Source organism: Schistocerca nitens, chromosome 3, assembly GCF_023898315.1.
Source record: "Schistocerca nitens isolate TAMUIC-IGC-003100 chromosome 3, iqSchNite1.1, whole genome shotgun sequence".
Lineage (NCBI taxonomy): Eukaryota > Metazoa > Arthropoda > Insecta > Orthoptera > Acrididae > Schistocerca > Schistocerca nitens.
In genome coordinates, this window is record NC_064616.1 from 317,646,164 (window position 1) to 317,661,574 (window position 15,411).

A 15,411-nucleotide genomic window follows, 5' to 3' on the forward strand; every position below is an offset into this window, starting at 1 on the left:
CTAGGTATTTCAATACCTTATTTAGGTAATGCATTGTATACGATTTAGCATCTGTTAGGTAAAAAATATGGCTGCAAGATTGTTTTCAACAGGAATAATAGTTAACAAAAAAATTTTATCCATAATTTAAAAACAACAAATGACCCTTTACGTATCTCAGGAGTTGACAAAATCACTTGTGATAGTTGTCCAGTGTTTTCTATCGGACAAACCAGTATGGCTTTTAACATAAGATATAAGGAACACTTGCTAGGTTCAAATGGCTCTGAGCACCATGGGACTCAACATCTTAGGTCATAAGTCCCCTAGAACTTAGAACTACTTAAACCTAACTAACCTAAGGACATCACACACACCCATGCCCGAGGCAGGATTCGAACCTGCGACCGTAGCAGCCCACTTGCTACGTAATAAATGTACTAATGTTGAGAATTCCACTTTCACAGAGAATTTATTAATCTTCAGACACAATCCAGAGAGAATAGAGAGAAGAAAGGGTGGAAATTTTATGTCTTACAAGAACTTGAGATCTTTAGACATATGATCAGTAACAATGGCCTCATCTTACACAAAAAAACTATAGTTACGAAACAAAAGCTAACACCTTTAATCCACTGTTCGCAACTTTATGATTCATTGGTTCATGTTTTTTCGCTCACTTCCAGTTCAGAACCGTTGTTTCTCCCTATGCTTTATGGACTCTGTACCTGCTTCCCGAGTGTACACCAGAAGGCACTGCATACGACATCCTGTTTTGTATAGTTCGTGTAAAGCATATTTCCTCCCTTTTCCTTGTTGTAACATCTTGATAAAAAATCCTGCTACAATGGATTCTATGTTCTCAACACATATGTGTAATCAATCATTTTACTCATTTTTGCTATGTATTGTCATAGTCATTTTTATAAAAATTATTTTACTCCTTGTGTATCTTTTAAACATCCTGTTTCTTATATCACACACAATGACTTTTTTTAAAGCATCTAAAAATGTATCATACTCATGTATTACTGTAACAGTTACATATTTCAAACAGTTGAGCATTTATCGTGCTACTAGCGCCCAGTAAGTGGAGTGTAACTAGTTGCCAAATGTTCAGTCTAATGTCTGTTCTTTTAACGAGCTCTACCTATTGTAACAATTTTTACTGTTTCCACTGAGGACTTTGTATTTTCCACTGTTGGACTTTAGCTCCTTAGCTCATCACATGTGACACTATTTTAACATAATGTAATATATGTAAGTACCAATTTTATTCCATGTTCTCCTTTTCAGTATGGTCAAGTATTAAATATTTTAGATGCTATGTTTAAACATGTAGGTGGCTTCCTTCTGACGAAGTCACCCTTAGAGGTATCAAAACCTGGTGAAGGTTTTACATTAAACTTATGCAAGCAGTTGGCTGGATACTTTACACACTGAAAACCATTACCATCCATAAAACATAATTATTTAGATTTTCTATGAGAAAGTGATCGATTTCCTCTGCATATTATATTCATAATTTTCGTTACATATTTTGATATGGACAGCATTATGACATTTTACCCACAAAGTGCTCCTACATGGTGCGTCCTGATGAATAATGCGATGAAAAGTTAAATAATTTATTCCATTTTTCCTTAACTGAGCAATGAAGTCATTTTTGCTACCAATCGTACCTGGTGCAGCATCTGTACAAACTGCACAATATTTTTTATACGCACCAATTTTGTCAACATGCTTCTAACAAGGGGCCCTCCATACCATAAATCATGGATTTTGATGCACTTCGAATATGTTGTAGAGGCACTTACCCTGAGTACCTGGCTATCCGGTTTTTTAGCGATTGGCCTTGGATTTTGAGAAAATCGATTTTGAAGTTCATTGCACACTTTATATGTCCATAACATTACATATATTTCGAGCAAGTCAGCGTAGCGCAGTGGTAAAGGTTCAGGGCTATCATGCTGGCGGTACCATGTTCGAATCCTGCTCGTGCACTTTTTTTTTCCAAAATCGACTGAATTTTTCAATTTTATTTCAAAGAATATCAACAAACAGTGCAAGGTGTGCAAAATTATAAAGATGTATTCAGTTATTAACTTTTTCAAATATTCATCCTGTTTGTGGTTCGCAGTTCGAGTTCCAAATGTTCGTACAATGGTCGCTTCTTGTATTATCTGAAATCAATCTCCACCCATTACCATCCCCTCTCCCGTGAATATCATGAGCCATAACAGGAAACCCAGCTCCTATGCCAATGAGGATGCGAGTTTCATTCCTTTACATTTGCATTTAACTACAGAGTCAGTTGCTCACAAAGCGTCTCTAGTGCCGTGTGTTAGAAAAATTCAGTGAAATGGAAGAACCAAGTGTTTCTGCAGTAGTGCAGCCAGAAGAAGATCCACAAATAGAGGTGTTGAATGAAGAATCAAAAGGCAAAATCTCTGCCAATTCCATTGCAATTGGCGATGAGATATGTATCACAATAAAGGATCTCTTGGTCAAAAGACAAATCATTATTGTTGATGAACTGACAGATTTCAACGAAGAAGATGAATTGGGAGAATGTGATGCGAACCACAAACGGAATGAATATTTGAAAAAATTAATAACTGAATATATCTTTATAATTTTGCACACCTTACACTGCTTGTTGATATTCTTTGAAATAAAATTGAAAAATTCGGTCGATTAAAATATACATGAGCAGGTTCGAACACGGTACCTCCAGCACGGTAGCCCTGAACCTTTACCGCTGCACTACGCTTGCTTACTTCAAATATATGTAATGTTATGGGTATACAAAGTGTGTAATGAACTTCAAAATCGATTTGTTCAAAAACTAAGGCCCGTCACTAAAAAACCGGATAGCCAGGTACTCAGGGTAAGTGCCTCTACAACATATTTGAAGCGCATCAAAATCCGTGATTTACAGTATGGAGGGTCCCCTTGTACCCTAAATTAAAATTTCGAAACAAGTTGTTCTGAGCAATGGAACTAAAATGAATAACGCTTAAAGTACAGAAACATCGTCCATTATTATGCAAATAAAAATAAGTAGCTTACTAATATCTGTTCGATCAGTACTTTCATCCACATACAAAGAATAATACCAACAATGCGCAATTGAATTGCTTAGTTTCTTTTTTATGGGATATCCCATACAAAGAATTTGACTTTTTACCATGTATTTGTATTGTATTGTATTGAACTGGGGACCTGGAAATGATGGAGAGACTTTGTCCCCGCCATAGCCCTCAGTGATTCACAACTCCACAACAGGCTACAGCAGTCCACTCACCGCACCGAACCCAGGGTTATTGTGCGGTTTGGCCCCCAGTGGGCATGACACTGCAGTGTACAGGAAAGTGCTGTTGCTGAGTGGCTGCAGGGTGATACAGAATAACTTTGGCGGGATTTCTATTTGGTGTGATGAATGACAGCTTGCTCTAAATGTACAAAAACTTAAGTTAACACAGACAAGTAAGGGGGGGGGCGGGGATCCTGTAATATTCAAATAAAGTGCTCATAGTGTGCTGCTTCCTACAGTTATGTCAATTAAGTGTCTAGGCATAACATTGTAAAGTGACATGAAACGGAACAAGTGCAGACAGTTTATGGTAACGAAGTTGAATGGTAGACTTCCGTTTCTTGGGAGAATTTAGGAAAGTGAACCTCTTCTACACAGGAGATATGAACCATTCTTGAATACTGCTTAAGTGTTGGGGAACACCCACTTGGATTAAAGGAAGACATTGAAGCAAGTCACAGGCGTGTTGCTAGTTGCCGGTACGTCTGATCAACACACGGATATTACAGAGGTGCTTCATGAACTCAAATGGGAATCCCTGAAGGGAAGAGGACATTTTTTTCACAAAACACTATTGAGAAAATTTAGAGAACTGGCATTTTTGGCTGACTGTGAAATGATTCTTCTGCTGCCAACAAACATTTTGCATAAGGACCATGAAGACATGATAGAGAAATCGCAGCTTGTACGGAGACATACAGACAGTCATGGAATAGAAAAGGGAAGAACTAGTAGTACTCCTCCACCAAGCATCATATGATGGCATGTGGAGTATGTAAGCAGATGCAGATATAGTGTACATTAAAGTATTTATTAACAGCAGCTGAGGTAGTGTTTTAGATACACCTTACAGTATTAAGAACTGTGGCAGTACAATGCATTCCACTACACTTTACATACACTATCAGAGACACCTGCACTAATCAGATACAGTTGAAGGTGTAACACATTATGCAAAGGAAAGCTGCTCCAGTGTCTGAGGAAACAAAAATATTTCCAATTAGTTTTCCCCTTGAAGTGGGGGAGGGGTTTTCCAGAAGGAAAAAAGGATTCTTTTACAAAGCAGTTTAGTTCAGTACTTAAATTTTCACTCTAAAATCTCTAACTTTTGGTACCCCCTCTCTTTTTAGTGCCTTGACTAATGCAATGAAGAGCAGGCTTCCTTTCTACTGTTTTACATACAACTCACATTTTGTTGTTCTTTATCTGTATTCTAAATATCCTGTTATCTATCTATGATTAACGTAACATAGTTTGTTTCTTGTGGAATGTAGACAATATTAAGTTGTAAATAGCAGAGAACTAGTTACAGAAAACAGAAAATCTACATCAGATAATTTGGATACTTGCCAGATAATGTTCTGGAGTGGGATCGAAAGTATGCAAAATGTGTGTATGGAAGGGGAAAGGGAGAACATTCAGAGGAAGAACTGAGGTATGGAAAGTGAAAGAGTAGTATCACATATTTTGAATGGTTCACTGAAATTGAAGAATTCTGCATACAACCTATTTTGACATAACTGCACAATCCAAATTTTTAGTACAGCATACAAGAACCAAAAGATGAATTACAAATGAGACTAACCTGCTTGTATGCATCAAGTCGTTTTGCTGTCAATGTCATAGTCTGCTGCAACTTTTCATCATCTTTGGAAACCACTGAATTTTCACCTGTAAGTGCTGCTTTGTCTTTACTATATTTATCTCTTACAGACTGAAACCAATGTAAAGAATCAAACTCCGCGTGCTGATCCAGGAGTTTTAAAATGTATGCTATTCCTGTAATAAAAAGACAAAACAATATCAATTTTAGGAAGAAATTATTTCCAAATAGGCAAAACAATAAGAAGAAAAGCAAAACTATGGTTTCTGGCCACATTTATGCAGATAGCCAAATAGATGAAAGACTATTGGTACCATCAATTAATGTACTGGTCCTATTAACAAACCTGACGTTAGCAAGACATTTTACAAAAAAATAACATCTGAATATTTGTAGCTTCAACTTTACTTTTTTTCTCCACAAAACTAGCTAGAACACTGTTACAGATAACAGCTAATAATATCAATACTGTATTTAACTTTCTGTTCTAGTATAAAATGTAGGCCACAACAAAGTCAAACAATATTTCACAGTAAACACCATTACTATATTTTTATATTAACTCATATGATTAACATTTATGAAAACACTCTAGGGAAAATGGTGTTAACTTCCACAGAAGTGTGTCATTTAGCAACCAGAAGTCTATCTCCAAACGCAGGACACTGCATGCAGCAGTGATATAGTGTGAAACAGATTATATATATATATATATATATATATATATATATATATATATATATATATATATATATATATAAAATCATAGATGGACTCAAATAATCTCACAGATCCTTATACAACAATGACATGATATGAAACTGACTATACAATGACTTGCATACACAACTGTCTTAGGAAGCCATCTTGTCAACAGAGTAGTATAAGACAGCAGAAACTGCCATGGATTCATTACATTACAGTATAGCCTCACATGTATGATTACTATCACATAATCCATGGTCAAGCATTTTGTTGTTCATGCTAGGGAATATGATATCTTTTATGGGTAAATTTCACTTATTGAAAGTAGTGTATGCAATGGCTGGTGTACTTAGGTTGGGCTGTCTTAAGTTCTTTACTTCAATACATGAAACTGTGTCATGTGGAATTTGCAATATTTATGATATCACAAACATATCATCTTGATGAGAAAATATTATGCTTATATTTCTGACAATCGAAGCAACAAAATGAATAATCATAAGGATATCAAAAGTGTTGTGTTACTACATAAAAAAAAAAAAAAAATTATGTGAAGTAGTCAAAGAATTTCATTCAAACATGGAATCTTAATTGCTATTTCATTGAAGTTATAGTAGTGGAGTAGCCGTAGCAGTATCATCATCATCATCATCATCATCATCATCATCATCATCAACTACTACTACTACTACTACTACTACTACTACTACTACTACTATTATCATTTAGTAATTGCACCAAAAGGTATGGCAATGTAAATTCTCAATTATATTAGATTAGATTAGATTTACTTTCATTCCAAATGATCCGTAGCGAGGAGGTCCTCTAGGATGTGGAACATGTCAGAAAAACAACAATACATGACAAATATTTACAACTAAAACAAATAAGCTAATGTACCATTCCACAGGTCCCAAGTGGAATGATCGTCATTTTTTAATGAACACTAAGAGTCATTTTACAAATACTAATGCACTTAATTTAAAATAAAAAAGTTTTTTATTTATTTATAAGGTAATAAACATGTAATACAACTACTGTAATACTTATTTACAATGAACACACTACTGCACTGAAATTGTGCAGAAGTTATGTTGTACTTATATACAAATCAGTTGGTTTTACTAAGAAATTCATCAATGGAGTAGAAGGAGTTGGTCACCAATAAATCCTTTAGGCTTCTCTTAAACTGAATTTCATTGGTTGTTAAGCTTTTTATGGCTGCTGGCAAGTTATTGAAAATGTGTGTTCCTGAATAATGCACACCGTTTTGTACTAGACTAAGTGACTTTAAATCCTTGTGAAGATTATTCTTATTCCTAGTATTGATTCCATGAATTGAGCTGTTGGTTTGAAAAAGTGATATATTTTTAATGACAAATTTCATTAAGGAATAAATATATTGGGAAGCAGTAGTTAGTATCCCTAGTTCCCTAAACAGGCTTCTGCAGGATGTTCTTGAGTTCACACCACATATAATTCTTACTGCACGTTTTTGTGCCCGGAAAATTTTAGCTTGGCTTGATGAATTACCCCAAAAAATGATCCCATATGACATTATGGAATGAAAGTAAGCATAGTATGCCAGCTTTTTCATTTTTATATCCCCTATGTCTGACAAAATTCGCATTGCAAACAGAGATTTGTTAAGACGCTTCAGCAGTTCTGTGGTGTGCTCCTCCCAGTTGAATTTGTTATCAAGCTGTAATCCCAAGAATTTAACACTGTCCACTTCTTCTATCTTCTTGTCATTGTATGTTAGACATATACTCTTGGGACACCCCTTACAAGTTCTGAACTGCATGTAGTGTGTTTTTTCAAAGTTTAGTGACAAAGAATTGGCTAGGAACCAGTGATTAATGTCCACAAATATTTTATTGGCTGATCTTTCTAAGACTACACTTGATTTGCTATTTATTGCAATGTTTGTATCATCGGCAAACAAAACAAACTTGGCATCTGGTAATGTTACTGATGAAAGGTCATTGATATACACAAGAAAACTTAAGGGCCCCAAAATGGAACCTTGTGGGACCCCACATGTAATTAGTTCCCAGTTGGATGATGCCTGATAGCTTGATACATGTCTCTTTCCTAATAACACCCTTTGTTTCCTGCCAGAGATATAAGATTTGAACCATTTTTCAGCGTTTCCTGTTACACTATAGTATTCTAGTTTACTTAAAAGGATATTGTGATTTACACAGTCAAATGCCTTTGACAGATCACAAAATATACCAGTTGCCTGCAATTTTTTGTCTAATGAATTAAGCACATTTTCACTGTAAGTGTAGATAGCCTTCTCAATATCAGAATCTTTTAGAAATCCAAACTGTGACTTTGACAGTATGTTATTTGAGATAAGATGGTTATAAAGACGACTGTACATTACTTTTTCGAAAATTTTTGAGAATGCTGGCAACAGTGAAATTGGACGGAAATTTGATGCTATTTCTTTATCTCCCTTCTTAAACAGTGGCTTAACTTCAGCATATTTCAGCCATTCAGGAAATATTCCACTGATAAACGACTGGTTACACAGATAGCTTAATATGTTACTTAGCTCAGAATCACATTCTTTAATTAACTTTGTTGATATTTCATCATACCCACTAAATGTTTTTGATTTGAAAGATTTTATGATGGACATTATTTCTGTTGGGGTAGTGAGGGTCAAATTCATATTATGGAAGTTACTTGAAATGTCTGGTCTAAGGTAATCCATAGCAGCATCTACCGAACCTGACAACCCCATCTTTTCAGTAACAGTTATAAAATGTTTGTTAAAAAGTTCTGCAACACTATACACATCTGTCACCAATGTATCATTTACTCTTAATGCTATTTGTTCATCTTCATGTCTGGTTCTACCGGTCTCCTCCTTCACTATATCCCATATTGTCTTTATTTTGTTATCTGATATGACTATCTTTTCCTTGTAATATATTTGCTTTGACATCCGTATTACAGTCTTTAATATTTTGCAGTATTTCTTATAATGTGCTATAGCATCAACATTGGAAATGTTTCGGATTGACAGATACAGTTTTCTTTTTGTTTTACAAGATACCCCTATTCCTCGAGTAATCCATGGCTTCTTTGTAGACTTTGCTCTAACCTTGGTAAGTTTTGGGGGAAAGCAGTGTTCGAAAAAGGTAAGCACTTTATTAGCAAAAATGTTATATTTTTCATTTATGCCATGAGCACTGTAAACATCAGTCCAGTGAATGTCTCTGAGGAGTGTCCTAAAATAATCAATTTTTGGCTTACTGATTACCCTCTTGAGCTCAGATTTAACAGATGTTATATCCTGTTCAGTATTAACATTTAACAGAAGGAACTGCATGTCATAGTCTGCGAGGCCATTGACTATTGGTTTTGTAATATAATTTTGTTCATTGGACTTTTCTATAAAGATATTATCAATGGCTGTTTGTGAGCAAGTGGCTATCCTAGTGGGGAACTTTACTGTGTGAATTAAGTTGAATGATAGTGTTACTAACTCAAATAAGTTCTTATTGGGAGAGTCTTTAAGGAAATCTACATTGAAATCACCAGCAACCACTATTTCTTTGTTTTTGGTTGTTAAATGGGCCAGTACAGCTTCAAGGTGGTTTACAAACAGATTAAAGTTACCTGCAGGTGCTCGATATACACTTAATATTATGAAGAATTTTTTGTGAGAATCTAATTCTGTTGCACATGCTTCCATATGCTGTTCTAGGCAAAATTTATGAATGTCTATGTTCTTAAATTTATGACAGTTCCTGATGAATGTGGCAACTCCTCCTTTCTCCATTTCTGATCTACAAAAGTGAGATTCTAACCTAAACCCTGTAACACTTAAAAGTTCTATACCAGTGGTCACATGATGTTCAGAGAGGCAGATTATGTCAGTTGGGTTTGAAGACTCTAATTCATCTATGCAGATAGTTAATTCATTAATTTTATTTCTCAGTCCTCGAATATTTTGATGCAATAAAGATAGCTGACATTTCACATTGACTGAGTTAAAATTGGGTGGAGTTAAAATATCTGCTGACAGTTGAAAATTCTTAACCAATGGCTGTTTATGCTGATGTAATAAGATGGAATTATGTTTTTTGATTTCTTTCTCAAACTGACGGTTTCTTGACCTCTGGCTGAACATATACAATCATTATGGAGCCAATTAGCTACTTGTCCCAATTGTTTGGATGCTGGATAAACTACTTTGGCAGAAATACTTTTTGTTTTCATATCTCAAATATTTTCCCATGCACTTGGGTTGTCTTCACTGTATGCTCATTGATTCATTAATATTAAGTTTTGTTCAAGCATGCTGAAGTCTTGAATAAAATTTCAGACCTGAAAATACACAAGCTGCCAACATAGATGATGCAGTAGCTGTGGAACATGTTTGGGCATAAAAACAGAAACCTAAATAATTTTATCTTGCAATGGTAGATATCTTCCAGGACCACTTTTGGGTATATTTTTTCACATCTATTGCTTCAGAATTGGCATTCTACAACCTAGTACATCACTCTCTCACAAATTAGCCAGCTTGATTTTATTGAAGTAGCAAACTCACTATGATTAATTCCATAACTGTATGATGAATCTGAAATGCTTCCAACAAGTTCTTAGAAATTATAGTACAGTGTATTTGTCAAATGTCTGCATCATTACAGTGTTCAGAAAACAACATTTCAACCTCACAGTAATTACAGAGAATGAAAGGAAACAAAATGTAGTAATTACTATAAGCTTCAGAATTTAAAAGGACATACCCATGGCAAAACCATCATCAGTGAAGGCTGCTCCAACTTTGTTCTTCTTACTCATCTTCTCTTTAGATGTTATGGAATGTTCAATAAAGTTGATGGTTAGTGGTGGAATTATGGCGAAAAAATTCCTCAGGTGAATGTTTTTTGGATCCCGAAAAGTAGGTGCAAATACATCTACCAGAAGCTAAAAAAAAAATTACAGAAATAAGAATATATACTTTATATAAAAATAAATGTAATGGAATGTGGGTAAATAGAAAACCACCCTATAAAACACACACACACACACACACACACACACACACACACACACACACACACTGGGTGATACAAGATTTTGAATTTTTCATCAAACATTAAAAAACAACATTTCAAGATATCAAGCTGAGTTGTCTCCTATATTCCTAAATAATTCTTACTTCTCAACCGGAACTTTCCATACGTTTCAAGGTATCACTAATTTACTGTGTTATTGGTGTGTTATTTAACCACTATTTTGAGTCTTGCCATGCTCAAAAGATCCAGAGGCACTTGCGAACACATATCGCACATTCAGCCCACTGATAAATGCTTGTTATGTATTATCTCATGATTTTTTTGAGGTTGTTCTGATACTCTGGTACTCACTAATCTACATTAGTTTTATTGCCAAAAATATGCTGCACTCAGTTTGACTCCAGTACAGATATAGTTAATTTCTGAATGATGGTACACTGTCATACTGGCTGTTGTTTGTTACATTATGCTATCCTTTTGTTTTGGAATCGCCATTGCCACACAGTTTCGACTGTGTAGCCATTTTCAAGTGAGTATAGTACACTACAGTAGAGCTCATTGTTATCATTCAGAAAACCTGTTTTGGCTATAGAACCCACTGCAACTAAAATACAGTTAATTCCCACAACAATCCAAATAGTTCTTTGACAGAGTCAAATCTAATTTTACATTGTAGTTAAACTCTTTGCATACATTGTTATGAATTTTGTTCTCTCTTCAAACTAACGCATATTAATATACTACAGAATTTTGTGACTGCTGAAATACTTTGGTATTAGCACAACTGATTTCATCATTCAATGATATAGGATTTGTCAGCTTAATTCAAGGAAAATCATCATTCATACATACAGAGAATAAACACACATCTTTGGTGAGGAGAGGACAGGGGGGTCAGTGGAGATTTTATTGAAGGAACCATCCTGACATTTGCCTGAAGCAATTTAGAAACACTGCAAAAAACTTAAATGAGGGTGGCCTGACAGAACATGAACCACCATCCTGGAGAAGCAAGGGACAGTGTTACCACATGATGCAACAGTCAACAGTGTCTTTCTGCAGTGTGTGTCTGTTGCACATGCTTTGAGATGTGCATAGAATATTTAGCATCAATTTTTTGTGTTTTTTAGGTATGGTACAAGTGTTTAGCCACTGTAGTGTACATTGGGGGTGGCATAAGGAAATCACAAATATTGCGTTAACAAGTGACTGACAGTTTTTGAAGCATACAAATTATCCTTGACCGAGTCAGAAGCAGAAACACTAGCCAAACATGGCCCTTACCCCAACATTGCAATTTCCTAGGACCAGCAATGGCTAGAGTGTGTGGTGTGGGACAAAGACAGAGCACATATCTGCCATTAGAAGGTATAACAGGTCTCTCTCTGCACAGAAAACATCAAGTGACCACCTTCTTACTTGCACACCACTATCACAAATGCACTAAGTCATTCATTTACAGCCATGTACAATTTACTTGTGTTTATACTGACTGTGAACAAGTTAGCTCAATAACGTGCAAAATAATCTTACACTGACCATTTTGTCTCTCAACACTTTTCACTGAAATGAAATGACTTTGAAGATCAATAGGCAATGCTACATCATATATTTAATAGTTTTATATGTGGCAATTTAGAATCACTACTCAGACTATTTGGTAATCAGTTGGATGATTTATCCTGTGATGGAAACGTAAATCAGCAGTTTGATTCTACACCAGAGGCGCATTTCAATGAAGTCAAAGAGGTAACACACATCAATTCCTTCTGAACGAACATTTGTAACTATAAGCAGTACCTGCAGCTTCATACATTTTGTAGTAAGAGATTAACGAATATTTATTTTGTGCTACAGCTTATACACTACTGGCCATTAAAATTGCTACACCACGAAGATGACGTGCTACAGATGCGAAGTTTAACCGACAGGAAGAAGATGCTGTGATATGCAAATGATTAGCCTTTCAGAGTATTCACACAAGGTTAGCGCCGGTGGCGACACCTACAACGTGCTGACATGAGGAAAGTTTCCAACCGATTTCTCATACACAAACAGCAGTTGACCGGTGTTGCCTGGTGAAACATTGTTGTGATGCCTCATGTAAGGAGGAGAAATGCGTACCATCATGTTTCCAACTTTGATAAAGGTCGGATTGTAGCCTATCGCGATTGCGGTTTATCGTATCGCGACATTGCTGCTCGTGTTGGTCGAGATCCAATGACTGTTAACAGAATATGGAATCGGTGGGTTCAGAAGGGTAATACGGAATGCCGTGCTGGATCCCAACGGCCTTGTATCACTAGCAGTCAAGATGACAGGCATCTTACCTGCATGGCTGTAACGGATCGTGCAGCCACGTCTCGATCCCTGAGTCAACAGATGGGGACGTTTGCAAGACAACAACCATCTGCACCAACAGTTCAACGACGTTTGCTGCAACATGAAATATCAGCTCTAAGACCATGGCTGCCGTTATCCTTGATGCTGCATCACAGACAGGAGCACCTGCGATGGTGTACTCAACGAAGAACCTGGGTGCACAAATGGCAAAACGTCATTTTTCCGGATGAATCCAGGTTCTGTTTACAGCATCATGATGGTCGCATCCGTGTTTGGTGGCATCGCGGTGAACGCACATTGGAAGCATGTATTCGTCATCACCATACTGGCGTATCACCCAGCATGATGGTATGGGGTGCCATTGGTTACATGTCTCTGTCACCTCTTGTTCGCACTGACGGCACTTTGAACAGTGGACATTACATTTTAGATGTGTTACGACCCGTGGCTCTACCCTTCATTTGATCCCTGCAAAACCCTACATTTCAGCAGGATAATGCACGACCGCATGTTGCAGGTCATGTACAGGCCTTTCTGGATTCAGAAAATGTTCGACTGCTGCCCTGGCCAGCACATTCTCCAGATCTCTCACCAATTGAAAACGTCTGGTCAATGGTAGCCGAGCAACTGGCTCGTCACAATACGCCAGTCACTACTCTTGATGAACTGTGGTACTGTGTTGAATGTGCATGGGCAGCTGTACCTGTGCCATCCAAGCTCTGTTTGACTCAATGCCCAGGCGTATCAAGGCCGTTATTATGGCCAGAGGTGGTTGTTCTGGGTACTGATTTCTCAGGATCTATGCACCCAAATTGCGTGAAAATGTAGTCACATGCCAGTTCTAGTATAATATATTTGTCCAATGAACACCCGTTTATCATCTGCATTTCTTCTTGGTGTAGCAATTTTAATGGCCAGTAGTGTACTTGTGTGATATCTGCTATGTCCACTGCTGTAATTTGATTTTTTTAAACAGCATTTTTCATTCTTGTGAATGTACTAATTTTCAGTATGGATGTATGTAGCATAACATCCTGTGAAGTGCTGCTGTACTTTGTCCATTTTCTGCCAACATATACAACCTAACATGAGAAAACATAGAACTGTCAATTATGGTAACAGGAAATAACAATAAAAATATTGTAACAAGATATATTATAGGTACATGAAGAGCAAGAAAAGGTACAGATGGTTATGCAAGTGTGAAGATAACATGAAGCTTAAAACAACTGCAAGACATTTAGTCCCATCTTTATCTGCGATAATGAGGGAAGCTGAAGAAATGAATTAAAATTTGTGTGATGGCTGGGACTCGAATCCGAGTCTTCTTGCAGAAATGCTGACCATTACACCACCGCATAAATGTTGACCATAGCGCTGTTGTGGTGTTTCATTTCTTCAGCTTCCATCATTATCGTATATTATTAAAGCAACAAGTGAAAAGGATAAACTTCAAATTCAGTGATGCTTCTACACTGCAAAATGGCTCTGAGCACTATGGGACTCAACTGCTGTGGTCATAAGTTTCTACACTGCACACCTGCTTTAATTCACTTTCAGCTGATTACTAAACAAGTGACTAAGGACTACACCAAACATACACAAATGAACAGTTTTAATAAACATTGGCCAAACAGGCCAGAGCTTTACTATACGATACAAAGAACATACATCAGGTACCGCATGAGCAAAATCAGTCTTCGGCCATCACGTAACTTTTAATAAGCATGCCAAAGGGACGGTACAACAGAATTTGCAAGTCCTTCATTACGCTAATAAAGGCTTATTATTAAATATTTTGGAGGAGATCGAGATATATGCCCATTATAGAAATGAACCATCAGTGCTTCTCAATGAACAGTTGGATTTTCGTGAAAAACATTTTTATGATCTCTTTGAGAAAATTCTATGAATATGTATGTACTCTTTTGTTCAGAAAATCATAGGACCCAGTTGTATCCATGGCAGGAATGTACCTTATCACACGATCTTAAACTTCCAATTAGAAATATTACGAAATATGACTCCATTTTTAATAAATCAGTTTTATGACATTTTAAAAAGTGTATGTAACATTATAGCACTCTCCAGCTGATCATTCCATTATTAAATATATCACCAGTGACAAATAAATTTAATATAAGACAGACAGACTGAATCAAGCATAGATGTATACTTGCAGTCGAGTCACAACTCACATATCGATATGATGCCGCAATGCCAAAGTCCTTCACAACATTGTTGACTGTGAAACCATTGTGGTAGTACCACCTTAGCCCATAGATAGAGGGCACACTGAGTATAAATCATCTGTACAGTTATTTTAAAGCTTTTAATTTATATTTTATACAATATTTTAGTTGTTCCATGGTTGTAAAGAAATATTTTAGACACAACTATTTTTATTTTATTCTTCTACC

General features: G+C 36.3%; 1 protein-coding gene across 1 annotated transcript in view; it reads right to left on the reverse strand.

Moving 5' to 3' along the window:
* Window positions 1-15,411, reverse strand: part of LOC126248287 (WASH complex subunit 4) — a 190,015-nt gene that overhangs the window by 16,678 nt on the left and 157,926 nt on the right. Inside the window, exons 17-18 of the mRNA XM_049949137.1 lie at window positions 10,376-10,556; window positions 4,881-5,074 (exon numbers count right to left, since the gene is read on the reverse strand). Coding sequence (XP_049805094.1) covers window positions 4,881-5,074; window positions 10,376-10,556 — 375 coding nt within the window. The remainder of the gene's footprint in view (window positions 1-4,880; window positions 5,075-10,375; window positions 10,557-15,411) is intronic.